The 19,052-nt window shown below is 35.4% G+C and overlaps 2 protein-coding genes across 3 annotated transcripts in view; one reads left to right on the forward strand and one right to left on the reverse strand.

Annotated features, from left to right (window-relative positions):
- LOC101888752 (poly [ADP-ribose] polymerase tankyrase) overlaps positions 1-19,052 on the reverse strand; it is a 52,495-nt gene that overhangs the window by 27,011 nt on the left and 6,432 nt on the right. The gene's annotated exons all lie outside the window — the stretch shown is intronic.
- On the forward strand, positions 5,160-8,057 carry LOC131800653 (protein FAM200C-like). 2 transcript variants are annotated; one of them, XM_059118227.1, is made up of 3 exons: positions 5,160-5,739; positions 5,796-6,327; positions 6,388-8,057. In XM_059118227.1, exons 1-3 carry the CDS (start codon positions 5,732-5,734, stop codon positions 7,954-7,956), a joined length of 2,109 nt encoding a protein of 702 aa, XP_058974210.1. In that variant the 5' UTR covers positions 5,160-5,731; the 3' UTR covers positions 7,957-8,057. The 2 variants fall into 2 exon arrangements, with proteins under 2 accessions (XP_058974210.1, XP_058974209.1); XM_059118226.1 differs by having other exon boundaries at positions 5,796-8,057.

A 19,052-nucleotide genomic window follows, 5' to 3' on the forward strand; every position in this document is an offset into this window, starting at 1 on the left:
ATAATATAATTACTAATATAATGTACTGAGGGGCAATGTGTACATGGTTTAGGGCTTAAATCAAATTATTGATCTTTGTAATTTTTCGGACAAATCAGAGTCCAACTTCAGAGAATATTTCGAATTTATATTCGTTCAAAAAATTTTTTAAAAATCCATCCTAGAAAGATTTAAACACTTCCTGAGAATTTGATTATACAATATGACGAGCGCCCTCTGTTTAGAATGGGCAAACGGCTAGGGGTCAGAGAAACATAAATTCATGAGCATACTTTTCGCGGAAGAAAAATCTTGGTAAAGTCTGTGGGTCACTGTCAATAAAAGATAAAACCAGATTCTTAAAAAAATCATCCTAGAAAGCATTGAAAGAATTAAAAAAATCCTCGGAATTTGACTTTGAATTATGAGGAGTGCCCTCTATACAATATTGGCAAACGACCAGAGAAACATAAATTAATGAGCATACTTTTAGGCTTAGACTGATCTAGGAGCAAAGCAAAAGTCTACAACTACTCTTGATACTCCATAAAGTCCACTTTTACAGGGTGAGATGAAAAAACTGCAACCAACTTCCGACTGCCGTCATTTCTAAGCCGCTCGTCCGACAGCTGTTAAAATTACTCCAATGGCAGCTCATTATATTGTTTACAAGCGTACAAAAGCATTTTGGTGATATTTTCCAGAAAAAAAGTTATTCGTGATGGAATTCGAGCGTGATAATGTGATTTCTTTATATTTGGCCGGAAAATCACAAGTGGCTATCGTTAGAGCACTCCAGCATTTAAATGTGAAATAATCTTTTGTGTCTCGTACCATTGCTCATTACCGTGCCGTGATACTGGTAGCATAGCCCGACGCCAAGGAAGTGGACGGAAGAAAACAGCAACATCAGCAGAAATGGTTCGAAAAGTTAAGAAGCGACTTGATCGAAATCTGCGTTGCAGTGGCCGAAAAATGACTCCTGAGCTGAACATATCGCAATATTCCATTCGGCAAGTATTGAAAAATGAGCTCGGGGTAAAGCCATTGAAATTCCTAAAAGTTCAAGAACTTTCATCGCAACAGAAAGAAAATGGACTCAAAAGAGCTAAAAACTTGCTTCACTTGGCCGAAAGTGGTGAACTGCCAAATTTGGTTTTCTCCGATGAGAAAACATTCGTTGTGCAGTAGTTTGTAAACAAACAAAATTATGGTGTTTACTTGCCAAAGAGGTCAGCTGAAGATTTGCACCTTCGGTTGGCCACCGGAACTCAAGCCCCAGCCATGGTGATGGTGTGGGCAGCCATAACAGCCAATGGTCTCTCTCCGCTCGTATTAATCGACCGTGGCATCAGAATAAATTCCGAAAATTATAGCGAAAATATTCTGAAGGGTGTATTAAAGCCTTGGGCAGGCAAACATTTTGGACGTAGACCTTGGACATTCCAACAGGAACTCAGCGCCATCGCACTTAGCACGGCGCCACCCAAAAATGGTTACAAAATGAGGTTCCTCGCTTCATTTCAACCGCACAATGGACACCTAATCTCCCGATACCAATCCGTGGGACTATTGTGTCTGGAGTATTTTGGAAAGCAAGGTTGGCACTAAAAAATACCAAAATGTCGATCACCTCAGGCAAGCGTTTTGCCGGGATTGAACCAAAATACCACAGAGCAACATTCGGACAACGTGTGACGGTTTCATTGGCCGTTTGAAGGCCCTAATTCGTGCCAAAGGTGACAAATTCGAACAAATCTAAATTTCTAAAATTTGATGCTATTTCCGACATTTTTTGCCTCCATTCAATAAAATTTAGAAAAAAAAAAATTATGGCGTTTGACTTTGTTGCAGTTTTTTTTATCTCACCCTGTGTCTTTAAAGACCACTATGTCTTAAAATTTCAAGCCTCTATTAACCCTTCACGAACCTATGTCCAAAATTCAAATGTTTTGTGCCGGATTTCTTTATCAACAAAGAAACGGTGGCATTTTTAAAAATAAATACTTTTATTATTTACCAACCACAAATGAGTCATAGAATTGGATTGAGCGATACCGCTATTCAATACAGGTTATTTTGTTGCTGTTGTTTTTGTTTTGTATTTTCTTCTGACAAAAACCAACAAATCTCAATTAATGTGGTTTAAAATTTCACGCTTTAATACTAATAGCAACAACAACAACAAAAATATTTAGCCATAACAACAACCATAACGCTAAACAACAAAAAACGAGTACGATATCAGTTTGAAATGCACATTTGATTCGAATCCAAGGTCTGTCTTGTTTTGAAAATGTGAATGGGGTCTTTGCGAACAACAAAGATAGGTCTCTGAATGTTTTTTTGGGATTTTTTTCGTTTTTTTTAGAGAGGTGGTTGGTTAGACGACTTCCTCGAAATCTTAAAGCCAATAAAATTTTAAGCAAGCGTACACACAGAGCTTGATATCTATCAACATTGGCAAGGAGATCGATTCGCCAAAATGACGGTAAGAGAAAAAACTGAAAAGCCAAAACGATATGGGGGTATTGTTGTGTTGAAAACCCTTGTAATCTCAGCAATATTCATGTTCTCCTTTAGCAAAATTGGAAATTTTGCTTACGAGGATGATGCTGCAAATGAGGTGTTCATAAAGAAGACCTAAGGTTTTCAAAAAGAAAATCTGAGGTTTTCATATAAAATTACTGAGGACTTCATAGAGAAGGTCTGACCTGAATTCTTCATAGAGAAGACCCGAGGTCTTCATAGAGAAGACCCGAGGTCTTCATAGAGAAGACTTGAGGTCTTCATAGAGAAGACCTGAAGTCTTCATAGAGAAGACCTGAGGTCTTCATAGAGAAGACCTGAAGTCTTCATAGAGAAGACCTGAGGTCTTCATAGAGAAGACCTGAGGTCTTCACAGCGAAGACCGAAGATCTTCAAAGAGAAGACCTCAGATTTTCATATGGAAAACAAAAGGCCATCATAAAGAAGACCTGAGGCTTCAGAAGAAGCGGGCTTCATAGATAAGACATGAGGTCTTCATAGAGAAGACCTGAGCTCTTGAAATAGAGGACCTGAGGTCTTTAAGGAGAAGACCCGAGAAGATATGAGATCTTCATATCTGAGGTCTTCACAGAGAAGGCCTGAGGTCTTCACAGAGAAGGTCTGAGCTCTTCACAGATAAGGCCTGAGCTCTTCACAGAGAAGACCTGAGGTCTTCACAGCGAAGACCTAAGATCTACAAAGAGAAGATCTCAGGTTTTCATATGGAAAACAAAATGCCATCATAAAGAAGAACTGAGGTCTTCAGAAGAAGCGGGCTTCATAGATAAGACATGAGGTCTTCATAGAGAAGACCTGAGCTCTTGAAATAGAGGACCTGATGTCTTTAAGGAGAAGACCCGAGAAGATATGAGATCTTCATATAGAAGACCTGCGGTCTTCATAAAAAAGACCTGAGGTCTTCATAAAAAAGACGTGAGGTCTTCATAAAGAAGACCTGAGCTCTTCACATAGAAGACCTGAGGTCTTCACAGCGAAGACCTGAGATCTTCATAGAGAAGACCTGAGGTCTTCATACAAAAGATTTGAAGTCTTTATACAGAAGACATCATTGAGGACCCAGGTAAGAACAAACTTTTAACATCAAAAACGCATAAAAATGCCGAAAACATACTTTCCCGAAACCTTGTTTTTATTCCAAATATTTATTCGGGATTGGATGTATAGCCCTTAATGAAGAACTGGAATCGGATAAAGTCTGGGATCCATCAGAGGATGGGGAAATAACCTTTAGACTTACGAATATATATTTTAGCCTTACATCAGGAATAGAGAGCTAGCCAACCAAGCGCATCGGACATCTGGGGACTTCATAGTGCGGAACTGAGGTCTTCAGGTAAGGCACCAAGGGTCTTCATATTTTTCTTAATCACATAGATCGACCTTTAGATCAATTTTCATACCACACCTCGTAAGATTACAAAATTTCAAGGCTTTAGGCCTTGTCTTCTTTGTTAAAGAAACATAAAAAAATACTAAACAAAACATAACAAAAATACATTTGTTGTTGTTGTTTTAATAACTAAAAGAATACATATGACAGCAAAATTATAACAATAGACCAAATGACGATACAGATTGGTGGGGGGATTGGGAGACAAGACATACGAAGGAAAGCAAATGTGTTGGTAGGTTTGAGGTGGTGATAGCCCAAACAGTTTGAGGTTGTAACTAACCTTGATGCGTTTGATTGCCGCAACAAAAGCCCAACAACATTTTTTTCATGGTCCATATATGAGTGATTTACTGAATGGCAACAAAAGGGGTCAACCTAAGTCTGTTCTATTGCTCTCGTGAACGGAAAGGGCGGGAGATGAAACCCCTTCGTCTTTAAGAATATAATCTACGTATGTTTGTGATATGTGTTACAAATCTTTTCCAGATAACCGAGTAAGACCCTCTGCTGCCACTGCTTGACTTGTGAAGTGGAAATTGTGTCAAACCTCATCACCATCATCCGCAGCAGCAGCAGCGGCGGAGGCAGAAGTAGCAGCAAGCCATGCCATCAAATGAACAACTAAATTCATGCTCTACATAGTTTTGTCTTGAAGTTGAATGTCATTCGAAATAATTGTCCCAAATGAAATGACATTTAAGTAGTGTAATGTAAAGAGGTAGAAGAAGAAGAATACAATAAAGGGAGGGAGGGGGAGGAGAAGGAAGTAAAACAATAAAAATTAAAGAGGAAGAAGAACATAAATTTAAGACAAACCCAAAGGTAATGATTTAATGATTGAAAAGCAGCAAAGCTCCCGCAGAAGTGGCGGAAGAAGTCTCTCTGCCTAGGGTTGGGGTTAGCTTGAGAGGCTACTTAAATGGAGGTTTTTTTCCATGACGCCACAGGTGTTTCTTTGTGAGACGTTTGTTAATTGACAACGATGAAAGTTTGCCGCTTGGCTCGCTTGAGTTGTGTGTTTGTTTTTTTTTTCTTTCCCAGCTTTTTAATTACTGCGCATGTGTGTGCATGCATGCATGCGTATTGACATTCAAACATTAACCTACAAACAAGGTAAGCCAAGTCTGTTTAGAAATTTGTAAAAAAAAAACGCTGACACGTATCTATCATTAGCGTATTTCCATTTTACCCACTTTTTCTCAGAATTAAAATTCAAAAAATGGGATGCCAACAGGGTTACCGTTGTGCGACTAAAGTTGCAATTTGCAACCTTTTTGATGATCTGTGACTATATGTGCAACTTTTTTATTATCTTCTAATTTTGCCACTTTTTAAACTTTGTGCGACCTTTTTGCGACTTTTTTATTGCTCAACAATATAAGTTCTATTCTTTTTTATTTGGTATAGTGCATTTATATTGTACTGGATTTAGTGTACAGTATTTCACATATATGTCAAATAAATCATCATAGATGAGGTAAACCCTGTAAAAGTTCAAATGTACATGCCGTTCAAATTCAAACTAATTTCACGTCGCTATTGCTAACGCCGTACGCTGCAATTATGCGACACAGTAGTTTGATCAGTTGTTTGTGTTACCTTTTGATCATTATTCTTTGAAAAACGAAAACAACGACATTGGCGAAAGAGGAGTGCAATTAAATATATAATTAAAAATAAAGAGTACAGCATTAAATTGAATTCAGTGAAGTAAATAATTAGTATTTTGTGTTATTTTGAAAACAATATTCAGTTTTTAGACGCTTGTGCTCATTTTATATTAAAAACAAGTGTTTGTAAAAATCTTCTATGGACAGGTAAATATTTGTTTTTTTTTTTTAATTTTTCAAATATTAATGTTTAAACTTAATAGATTTATTGTTAGATCAAAAAGAAAGGCTGACGATGAATCTCCCAACAAAGCAAGGCTGACCCTGGGCAAAGGAGCTGACACGATAATTGAAACAAGTTCAGAATCTGAAAAGAACACCGAGTCCGAATCGGAAAATGATGAAGAACCTTCATGTTCCTCCAAAAAACGCAATATTTCCCGGTATTATTCCAAGGAATGGGAGATGCAATACAGGTGGCTTAAGCAAGATGGTGAGACAAAGCGGCCCCTGTGCATTGTTTGTAAACAACTTTTGTCAAACCAAAAAAACCATCTTCGACGACATGCTGAAACAAAGAAACATCTTAGTAACATAACCAAAACATCTGAAAATGCGAAAATACAACTGACTGATTATTTGCCACATCGAAATACAGACTTACGAAAACATGTCGCTATTGCTGAAATTAAGTTGGTGTTACGTGCAATTACAAAAAACCAATCTTTCAATTCTATGGACGGACTTGGTAAATTCAATTCCATGATTTTTCCTGATTCAAATATAGCTAAATTGGTATGTAAACATATTTTGGTACCAAAAAGCAATAGGTATATATATTGTTTAATTATTAAGGTATCATGTGGTCGTACAAAATCAACTGCAATTGCACAGTTTCTCGGTAAAGAAGGTCAACTCGCTATAGTCTCTAAAATGCAAAAACAACAATTTAGCCTCATTATAGACGAGACAACCGACATTTCCATCAATAAATGTCTAGTAATGGTAGTGAGGCAATTCAACAAGGACCGAGGAAAGACTGAAGATAATTTTTTTCAATTAGTACAACCAGAAAATGAAAAAGGCGAAACAATTTGTAATGCCGTTATTGAATCACTAGAAAATAATAAGATTCCCTTAGAAAATTTTATCGGGTTTGCAACTGACAACGCTTCCAGTATGGTTGGGAAAAACATTGGGGTGTCTAGTTTATTAAAAAAGAAAATCCCCCACCTGTTCCATCTTGGTTGCGTTTGTCATTCTGTAAATCTTATGAATATTTCAGCTTTGAAATGTATACCAGAAGAAGTTGAAAAGTTACCCAAGAACATTTATAATTTTTTCAAAAGTTCAAACAGGCGAGTAGATTTTTCAGAATTGCAGGATATGTTCAATGTCCCAGAACACAAGCTTTTAAGTCTTTCGGATACTAGATGGCTTTCGTTCGAGTCGGTGGCAAAACGAATTGTAGAACAATGGACGATATTACAACATTATTTCCTTCGGGCTCAATGTGAAGAAAAATGTCCAAGGACAATGGATAAAATACGTGCAATTCAAGATGGATTGTCGTCTGAAAACCTCATTTATTTAAAATTCTTGGTATATATTTTGGGTCTTATGAATAAATTTAACAAATGCTTTCAAAGCGAGTCATCACAAATAGTATACCTGATTACATATACAAAGGAAATTTTACTCCAAATTTTACAAAATTTCCTGAAGAAGGAATATATATCGGTCACAAAGCTAGAAAGTATAAATTTTAAAGATACACATAATATAAAAGATGTTTTAAATATATATATAGGTCATGAAGCTGAAACAGAAATGCAAGCTAAAAATATACTTGATGTTGAATGCATAACTATAAAAAACAATATTTTAAAATTTTACCAAAAACTTTGTGACGAGATACTGTCAAGGATAAATATAAACGATAAACAATTAAATGTTTTAAGAGTTTTGCAACCAACATTTTTTACCTCAAACGAAGACTTTAATTATATTGATCTCATATATGAATTTAATTATATTATAAGTGAACCTGAAGCTTTTATTAGCGAATTCAAACTATTAGAAAGTAAAGTTAATGATAAGTCATACAAACACATTTTTAACATTAAAAATGTTGAGATTTTTTGGCATACTATAGGTAGTTTAAAAAATGCTTTAAACGAACCTTTATATTTACACCTATACGATTTTGCCGCACATGTATTAACCCTGCCCCATAGCAGCGCTTCTGCGGAAAGAATTTTTTCTAAATTAGGACTAATGAAAACAAAATTAACTAATAGATTAAATGTAACAACTTGTGGATCCATGCTATCAGCTCTAAATTTGCTAGATGCAGGAATAGAGGAATGGAATCCCAGTGATGATCTCGTACAAAAATACAGAAACGAAGTTTCAAAAAAATGAAATTATAATTTAATTTTGTATTATTTTTTATTGAATTGTTATTTAGTTTTATGTTTTTTATGTTTTATGTTCTTTGTTTGAATAAAAATCTTCAAAATTAATCTGTGCGACTTTTTATTGAAATTCTGACTTTTCTGTGCGACTTTTTTGTATGAAAATGACTTTTTGTGCAACTTTTTCAAAATTCCCAGCGGTAACACTGGATGCCAATTAAGATTTGAAGTCATACAATTTTCTAACCAGAGGAAGAAGAAGACCCTGTGCTTTCGTCATATGTAAGAAGATTGGTGAAAGAACTTCACCTCTTTCCACAGGTGTAACAATTTTGAGGCGATGCGGAAAACTTTTTAAATTGGCGAGAACCATGTCGACAATAATTCATTAACGATAACCTTTCAACGACAAAAACGGATAAAAATACTGAAAAATACCGTGTTTTTATTCCGAAATGTATTCGGGAATGGATGTATAGCCTTCGATCAAGAGCTGGTATCCAGCTAACCAAACATCGGTTAAGGTCTAAGACCCATCAGGGGCGGAAAATTATAACATTATATAATACACCTTACATGGCCTTAAGGCTGGCTAAAAATTCAATGCAAATATTAAAAACGAATTAAGAACTAGACGAAGCTTCCAAAAATTCCTTACATGATGCAGGTTATAAGATCTGGAAGTAGCCTCCCAAATTCCTTAAAAAAATCCACATTCTTTAAAATTCTTTAAAAAATATACGTCAGAGGACTTTCAAGAGGCCTTAAAATATCGACGTTATGTGGCCTTTAAATAGTCCCAAATAATTGTTAAAAAAATCCACGTCATATGACTTTCAAGGGACCTTAAAACATCAACATTGTGTGGCCTTTAAATAGCCCCAATAACTTTAAGAAATCACGTCGTAGGACTTTTAAGGGGCCTTAAAAAATCGACGTTGTGTGGCCTTTAAATAGGCCCAAATAATCTTTAAAATATTCACGCCATACAACTTTTAAGGAACCTTAAAACATCGAAACATTTCTTTAAAAAATCCACCTTCAAGGCCCTTCATAGAGCCTCCAAAAAGTGATTTAAATATCCACGTTGTAAGACTTAAGATAGTCCCATCAAAAAATCGATGATGAAAGAACCTAAAGTAGCCTCTAAAAATTCTTTAAAAATCGACTTGGAAGGACCTTCAACAAGGCTCCAAATATTCTTTAAAAAATACACGTTGGGGGACTTGTGACAAGCCTCCGAACATCCGTTAACAATTCCACATTGTTAGGCATTTAGATAGTCCTCAAATATTCTTCAGAAAATCCAATCCTTCAAGAAGCTTCAAAAAAATCTCAAAAAATCGACGTTGTAGGACCTGAAAGAAGTCTTTAAGATTTTTTTTCAAAATCCACGTTGTTTGACCTGAAAAGAGGTTTTCAAAATGATTTAAATATTCACCATGAAAATCCTTCAATGAGCCTTTTAAAATTCTTTAAAAGATCCATGTTCCAAAGTCTACAGATAATCTTCAAAAATTCTTTGAAAATCATTTTTGAAGAATCCTCAAAAAGGCTCCAAAACTTCTTCAAGGAATCTACTTTACAGGGTCTCCAAAAGTTGTTTAAAAAATTGAAGGAACTCCAAGAAGCCTCCAAAATCCTTAAAAAATCCTACCTTTTATGGCATGTAGATATTCCTAGAATTCTTTAAAGTATCCGTATTAAAGGTCCTTCATGGTATCTGCACCAATACTTTAAAATTTTCACGCCATTAGATAATGCAAAAAAAAATTAAAATTAAAAATTCACCTTGCAAGACTTGTAAATAGCCTCCGAGAATTCTTTAAAAGTCCCCAACAATTCTCTAAAAAATCCACCTAACAGGACCTGCAAGGAGTCTCCAAATATTATTTAAAAATGAAAAGTATATTGATTTTGTCTGTGTTTTTAGTGTTGCCAACGCTGAGTATCGAGCCTTTTATGCGCAAGGGTTCTCATTACTAGGTAATGAGTAAAATAAGTTTTTTTTACCTTGTGATTTTTTTCGGAACACATTATTTCTCAACTTGCTGATAATACAAAATATAGTTTGTTTACATTACCTCCTACTCGTATACGGCTCATATGACTGCTAATATTTCTGGTGGACAGGCCTCTCAAAAAAACCGAATTATTTGTTAATGAGACCTTTTTCTGGGGCACATTTCTCTAACGGTTACTCATTATTTATCCTCTAACTGGTAATGCTAAGGCCACTGTTTTAACATTACTTCGTATTGAATTATTCATCTCGTGTAGTTCATCTAACGTGATTCCCAAAATTTTGCTGGGAACGCCTTTCTCTTAGAGGTGACCATCTGATTTCCATTTCTCCCACGGCGATATTTTAGCCAACTTTGAAAGTGAATCAAACTCAAATTGAAAATAAAAATGCTAATATTTATTGAAAGTGTATTCCTCCAAGTACCGCAATTCACACACCCACCACCCATCTCCTTCCTGCCCAGACGACCACAACACCTCTGCCAAGTACCCAAATTACAAATACAATGTATTTAATTAATTTAAGTTTTCTATTTACGCATTCTGAATGCGTTTCAATTTTTTTTATTTTATTTTGCGGTCACGCAAGACGAAGTTAACGGTGGGTGGGTGTGTGTGTTTCTTTTCCCAAAGACTCACCTGTTGCAGGGGAAAGTTGTTGTGTGAGTGTGCGTGTCAAATTTGGTGTGAGGAGGCGTGAAGGGGAGGGAGGAAACCAGGTGACTTGCATTACTGCGTTTCATTTGAATAGAAATTGTTTGATAACGGATCGCACCAAACAAAGAGGTGGGAAATGGGTCTAAAGAAAATTTTCCATATTTTTTGTGGAAAGGGTGTTTTGGATTAGGTTTTTCTCGAAAATTTTTGTTAATATAATTACGCATTGTTGGTATAAATGTATGTTTGTGTGTATATGTGTGATTGTGCATTACACTGCTACTGTGTAACTGTGATTATTATTCATTCATGACATGTGTGGTGAATGGCATGAACATGCCAAACACAATCACCAGCAAGTAATTGTTGTGGCTTAGATTTGGTGTTTAGTGGCTACACTCGAAGAAAAATGTGTGTAATTTTTTTTTTTTTTTTTTTTAAATTTAAAATGAATGAAATTTTCATATTATTTAACATTCGCATCGAAAAACAGAAAATTCGTCCAAATCATCAACTCAATTTTTGATCCTGACATCAAATTTGAATATAGGGTATAGTTTTGTTTCTAATCAAAATTCTTGCGGAAAAAGAGGTAAATTGCATAAGTTCTCCATAAACACACTATATTTTGAGATACATGTTCAAAAGGTTATATTTACATATATGAATTTTTAAGCTGCATATGCACGATTTATGCAGATAATGCAATTATCGGACATACAGGGTGAGATGAAGAAACTGCAACCAACTTCAGACTGCTGTCATTTCTAAGCCACTCGTCCGAAAGCTGTTAAAATTATTCCAATGATAGCTCATTATATTGTTTACAAGTGTACAAAAGCATTTTGGTATGAATTTTCCAGAAAAAAAGTTATTCGTGATGGAATTCGAGCGTGACAGGGTGATTTCTTTATATTTGGCTAGAAAACCACAAGTGGCTATCGTTAGAGCATTCCAGCATCTAAATGTGAATAAATCTTTTGTGTCTCGTACCATCGCTCGTTACCGTGCCGTGATACTGGTAACGTACCCCGACGTCAAGGAAATGGACGGAAGAAAACAGCAGAATCAGCAGAAATGGTTCGAAAAGTAAAGAAGTGACTTGAAAAGTAACGAAGTGACTCGAAACCCGCGTCGCAGTGACCGAAAAATAGCTCGTGAGCTGAACATATCGCAATATTCCATTCGGCAAATATTGAAAAATTAGCTCGGGGTAAAGCCATTAAAATTCAAACAAGTCCAAGATCTTACACCGAAACAGAGAAGAAAGAAAATAGACTCAAAAGAGCTAAAGAGTTGCTTCGCTTGGCCGAAAATGATGAACTGCCGAACTCTCCGATGAAGAAACATTCGTTGTCTATCTGTCTGTAAACAAACAAAATGATCGTGCTTACTTACCAAAGAGGTCAGCTGAAAGTGTGCACCTCCGGTTTGCCACCAGAACTCAAGCCTCAAGCCGGCCATGGTGATGGTGTGGGTCGCCATAACAGCCTCTCCACTCGTATTATGCGTGGCATCAGAATAAATGCTGAATACTATAGCGAAAATATTCTGGAGGGTGTATTAAAGCCTTGGGTAAGCAACATTTTGGCCGTAGACCTTGGACATTCTAACAGGACTCAGCACGCGCCACCCAAGAATGGTTGCAAAATGAGGTACCTCGCTTCATTTCCAGCGCACAATGACCACCAAAATCTCCGGATACCAATCCGTTGAACTATTGTGTCTGGAGTATTTTGAAAAGCAAGGTTGGCACTAAAAAATACCAAAGTATCGAACACCTAAAGCAAGCGCTTCGCCGAAAATGGGCCAAAATACCGCAGAGCAAAATTCGGGTAGCGTGTGACGGTTGATGCTATTTGTAACATTTTTTGCTTTCATTCAATAAAATTTAAAAAATATATAAAAATTATGGCTTTTGACTTTGTTGCAGTTTTTTTTTCATCTCACTATATATATAAATAAATATATATATATATATATATAATATAATATATATAATATATATATATATATATATATATATATATATATATATATATATATATATATATATATATATATATATATATAGTGAGATAAATATATATATATATATATATATATATATATATATATATATATTTTTTTTTTTTTTTTTTTTTTGGAAATATCTAAATAAAATCGTTTTTGAGGTCTGTAACTAAATCGTGGATTTTTAAAAATTATGTTTAAGTACTTAATCGTAGATTTTTCAAAAATCTTTCTTTATAGTCGTAACTATATTGTGGATTTTTTAAAAAATATTTTTAAAGACTAAATCATGAATTTTTTAAAAATAATTTTTAATGGCTGTAACTTAATCGTGGATTTCTTCAAAAAAAATTTAAGAGCTGTAGATTAATCGTGGATTTTTTAAAAATAATTTTTAAGGGCTGTAACAAAATCGTGGATTTTTTTTACATATTGCTTAAGGGCTGTAACTTAATCGTAGATTTTTTAAACATAATTTTTAAGGGCTGCAATTAAATCGTGGATTTTTTAAAAATAATTTTTAAGAGCTGTAATTTAATCGTGGATTTTTTAAAAATTATTTTTAAGAGCTGTAACAAAATCGCGGATTTTTTTAAAATAATTTTTAAGAGCTGTAACTAAATCGCGGATTTTTTAAAAATAACTTTTAAGAGCTGTAACTTAATCGCGGATTTTTTAAAAATATTTTTTAAGGGCTGTAACTAAATCGTGGATTTTTTTTTAAATATTTTTTAAGGGCTGTAACTAAATCGTGGATTTTTTTTTAAATATTTTAAGGACTAAATCTTGGATTTTTTAAAAATAATTTTTAAGGGCTGTTACTAAATCGTGGCATTTTCAAAAATAATATTTAAGGGCTGTAACTAAACCGTGGGTTTTTTTAAAAATCTTTTTTAAAGGCCGTAACTTAATCGTGGATTTTTAAAAAAATATTTTTAAAAGCTGTAACTTAATCATGGATTTTTTCAAAAATATTTTAAGGACTAAATCGTGGATTTTTAAAAAATAATTTTTGAGAGCTGTAACTAAATCGTGGATTTTTTAAAAATATTTTAAGGACTAAATCGTGGATTTTTTAAAAATATTTTAAGGACTAGATCGTGGATTTTTTAAAAATATTTTAAGGACTATATCGTGGATTTTTTTAAAATATTTTAAGGACTAAATCGTGGATTTTTTAAAAATATTTTAAGGACTAAATCGTGGATTTTTTTAAAATATTTTAAGGACTAGATAGTGTATTTTTTAAAAAAATAATTTTTAAGAGCTGTAACTAAATTGTGGCTTTTTTCAAAAATAATTTTTAGGGGCTGTAACAAAATCGCGGATTTTTTAAGAATAAAAAACTTTATTTTTTAAGAAAATGTCTTTACTTTTCAAAAAGAGCATAATTAACCCTGACGATAAGAACAAATTAAAAGGCCATTGACTAATTGAAAATCCCAATATTTATGATTTGAAATGGCGATAACTATCGCTTGGCATTAATGATCATTTTTTGTTTAGTTTCTTTTAAATCTTATCATTATCTCTTGAAGTCAAATCCGATAAACATTGGATTTCATAATCATACAAAATATGTTTTAAAACAAATGGCAAGCATAATAAATCAATATTGTATTCAATACCATAAACCGTCAAACCAAACGATTACCAGAGCTACTGACTGACTGACTCATCGTCATCTGTTTAATGAAAATATTTTTTTTCTATTTTTCGAGTGAATTGGCTGATTATCGTTTAAAGATAATCACAAAACATAAACATTTTCACTTTTTTTATTGGCAAAATTTTAAATTATTATTGTTCACAGAGTTTAGTCATGTCTTTAGAGTGAGCAGAGCTAGCCAATTCGAATGGCCAAGATCTTTTTTTGGTTGGTTAAGAAACCAAAAGCGTTGTGGTTAGCTGTTGCAGTTTTTCCCCTCTGTGTCTCTCACTCTCTCTCTCTCTTCCTCTCTTTAACTTGACTATCTTGTTAACAAAGAAAAAAACTAAAAATCACAATCACTAAAACCGAAAATTAGTTTCATAATTAGTTTTATGTTTTTGTTGTCGTTGTGGTAATTATTTTAATTACCGTAGTTTTGGCTCAACTGCATTACTCATAGCTGGCTTTGCATTTCAGACGTTACTTTGCAGCTTTTCTATGATTCCCATCAATAATCAAGTAAAGGACAGTACCTGACTTGAAATATTACGGTGGGCCAAGCTTGGAATAAGTAGGGTACTGTTTCCTCTTATATGTGATTTATTATTTTTCAATATGTTGACCATCAGGAAAGTAGGTGTCATAAGTAGATGACCGAAATATCCCAAATTTCCACACTAGATTTTATATTAGCGGGAATATTCGGAGACTAATTTCACATGTTTAAGATGGCAACCTTTTATGGGATAATTGCACGAAGGAGTGGACTGATATATCCCACCCCAAGTAGTTCTCTTTCAAGGAATTTAATTAACCGCTGAGAAATCGAAATTTCAAATTACCTATGATTTAGTTGGCAATTGGGACAAGAGCCTTAAAAATACCGAAAGGGACAATTTCAGTTAATTTTTTGAGAAATTGGGGCCAATGCCTCTACAATACTGAAAATCAGGTTGAGCCATAATATGAGTAGCTATACCAAAAAGTAAACCCATATTGATCATTTTTTGTGGGAAGCTAAACTACCTTTTGAGAAATCGAATTGTCAAATTACAACACAATCGGTTGGAAATTGAGGTAAAAACCTAAAAATACCGAAAGTCATTAGGCACAATTACAGGGTAAGAAAAACGAAGGTGTACATTTTCAACTGACCTCTTTGGCAAGTAAACACGATCATTTTGTTTGTGTACAAACTGCTGGACAACGAATGTTCTCTCATCGGAGACGGAGAAAACCAAATTCGGCAGTTCACCACTTTTGGCCAAGCGAAGCAACTTTTTAGCTCTTTTGAGTCTATTTTCTTTTTTCTCTGTTGCGGTGCAAGTTCTGGCCCTTTTTGGAATTTCAATGGCTTTACCCCGAGCTCATTTTTCAATATTTGCCAAATAAAAATCTTGCGATATGTTCAGCTCACGAGCCATTTTCAGCCACTGCGACGCGGATTTCGATCAAGTCGTTTCTTTACTTTTCGAACAATTTCTGCTTATGTCGCTGTTTTCTTCCATTCACTTCCTTGACGTCGGGCTACGCTACCAGTATCACGGCACGGTACCAAGCGATGGTACGAGACACAAAAGATTTATTCACATTTAAATGCTGGAGTGCTCTAACGATAGTCACTTGTGGTTTTCCAGCCAAATATAAAGAAATCACACTATCACGCTTGAATTTCATCACGAAGAACTTTTTTTCTGGAAAATTCTCACCAAAATGCTTTTGTACGCTTGTAAACAATATAATGAGCTGTCACTGGAATAATTGTAACGGCTGTCGGACGAGTGACTTAGAAATGACAACAGTCTGAAGTTGGTTGCAATTTTTTCATCTCACCCTGTATGTGGTCTATAAGAAAGAGTGGACCTATATTTATATCGCTATGCAAAAGGTGGACCAATAAGTGGACCGATTTTCTTAAAAAATTTAAAAATTGTTCAATATTATAGCCAAGATGGAACATAATATTGGTCCAATCCTTCTACCACTGTTACAACAAAGGTCTAAAAAAAAAATTATAAAATTGTTTTTTTATAAATATCCTCCTTCTGTAACCCCCTAAAAACCAGGAATTCAAAACAAATATAATTCTCAACAATAATTTAATTATAGTTTTTCAAAAAATTAAAGAATTTTCCCGAAATTCTTCAAAACAATTTAGAAAATTCTTTTAAAGCTCAAAAAATTTTACCAAAAAAAAAAATCATTTGTTGCTTCATCCATTTAGCACCTACCCACCTACCATCACCACCTTTTGGGTATACCGAAAATGGACGAATGACAAAAAAACAACAACAACACCACATTAAACTAGGTCAAAGTCAATAGGATTTCCAGGAGAAGACAAAACTGAAGCTGGCAATATCAACAATTTGCCATTGTCATTAGGAGGAAGGCAGGGCAGGCAGGCAACGAGAAAAAAATAATAAAAACCCTTAATAGCCCATACCGGGAAATTAGGAAACCCCTTGTTTAATATTTCCCACGAAGGATAGACAAGCTTTAATGTTTTTTTTTTTTTCAGTTACACAAAGTCAATGAAAATACACGCACGCACACACACCGCCTCACATATTTATGACTGTTGCTGATGTAAAAGAATCCGACGGAAGGAAGGATGAATGGCGAATGCTGCCACCAGCAAAGAAGGCTCTTTGTCGTTCCGTCGTATTACTTTTCTCCAGCAACGAACCAACCACGGCAGCAGCAGCAACAATTTGTCCTTTTAAAGGCCATTCAACGACGACAAGCAGCTGCTGCCGTGTGGAATGCCAACAAACAAAACAAAAGTAATGGCAGTAACATTTTGAGCACAAAACAGAAGAAGAGGAAGAAAAAAGAGAAGAGAAAAACAACCTTGTACGAATAAAACCAGCACCATCCATCCGTCTTCCAACCAACTTTTCTGTTTTGCAAATGCCATGAAGGTGCGATGATAGATTATTTGGCACATCATCATTCATATTTCGTATTGCAGATCGGGGAGTGTTGTGGGGGTGGGTGGTTAGAGGTGGAGTGTCCGTCCTCCGTCTGTCCCATATTAGAGCAACAGCAACATTTTTCAGTTTTGTCCATTGCTATTTTCCCCCTTCCCTTCCACACATGCTCCCTACATCGAATGCAATGCTCATTCGTTTGCAAAAAAAAAGAGGTCAGCACAGATTTGTTGCGATATCCTTGAAATGTTGGGCCACACAGAGAGAGCATTTAATAATGTTGTAAATATATCAGGACGAGTGGACACAATACGGTATGGGTGGTCGTTTGGCCAACAGAGTTGGGTCACATAATGCCCCAAGGGAAAAGGTATTTGAATTGATTTCCTGTTTTTTAGCAAAAATTTAAAACCCCATATGGGGAAGGTACCAGAGGGAATGGATGTTATATAAGCAGATATAACATAAGGGGGATATACACATAATATTTTTTGAGAGGAGTTAAACTACCCGCGCGGAAATCGAATTGTCAAATTTCAGCTGATTTGGTGGGAAATTTAGGATAGAAACCTCCAAAATACTGAAAATCAAGGGGAACCCTTGTACAGGGTCAGATGAAAAAACTGCAACCAACTTCAGATTCCTGTCATTTCTAAGCCACACGTCCGACAGCTGTCAAAATTATTCCAGTAACAGCTCATTTGATTGTTTACAAGCGTACAAAAGCATTTTGGTGAGAAGTTTCCAGAAAAAAAGTTATTCGTGATGGAATTCAAGCGTGATAGGGTGATTTCTTTATATTTGGCTGGAAAACCACAAGTGGCTATCGTTAGTGCACTTCAGCATTTAAATGTGAATAAATCTTTTAGCTTAGCCCGACGTCATGGAAGAGGACGGAAGAAAACAGTAACATCAGCAGAAATGGTTCGAAGAGCAAAGAAGTGCCTTGACCGAAGCCCGCGTCACAGTGGCCGAAAAATGGCTCGTGAGCTGAACATATCGCAATATTCCATTTGGCAAATATTGAAAAATGAGCTCGGGGTAAAGCCATTGAAATTCCAAAAAGTGCAAGAACTTACACCGCAACCGAAAGAAAATAGACTCAAAAGAGCTAAAAAGTTGCTTCGCTTGGCCGAAAGTGGTGAACTGCCGAATTTGGTTTTCTCGGATGAGGAAACATTCGTTGTCCAGCAGTTTGTAAACAAACAAAATGATCGTGTTTACTTGCCAAAGAGAGGTCAGCTGAAAATGTGCACCTTCGGTTGGCCACTAGAACTCAAGCGCCAGCCATGGTGATAGTTTGGACCGCCATAACAGCCGATGGTCGTTCTTCGCTCGTATTAATCGACCAAGGCATCAGAATAAATGCCGAATATTAACGCGAAAATATTCCGGAGGGTGTGTTAAAGCCTTGGGCACGCAAACATTTTGGCCACTGACCTTGGACATTCCAACAGGACTCAGCACCATCGCACTCAGCACGCGCCACCCAAGAATAGTAACAAAATGAATTTCCTCGCTTCATTTCCAACGAACAACGGCCAGCAAAATCTCCGGATACCAATCCGTTGGACTATTGTGTCTGGAGTATTTTGGAAAGCAAGGTTGCCACTAAAAAATACCAAAGTGTCGATCACCTCTAGCAATCGCTTCGCCCGGATTGGGCCAAAATACCACAGAGCAACATTCGGGCAGCGTGTGACGGTTTCATTGGTCGTTTGAAGGCCATAATTTGTACCAAAGGTGACCAATTTGAACAAATCTAAACTTATTCTAAAAGTTGATGCTATTTCCGATATTTTTTGCTTTCATTCAATAAAATTT

This window comes from Musca domestica, unplaced genomic scaffold, assembly GCF_030504385.1.
Source record: "Musca domestica strain aabys unplaced genomic scaffold, Musca_domestica.polishedcontigs.V.1.1 12, whole genome shotgun sequence".
Lineage (NCBI taxonomy): Eukaryota > Metazoa > Arthropoda > Insecta > Diptera > Muscidae > Musca > Musca domestica.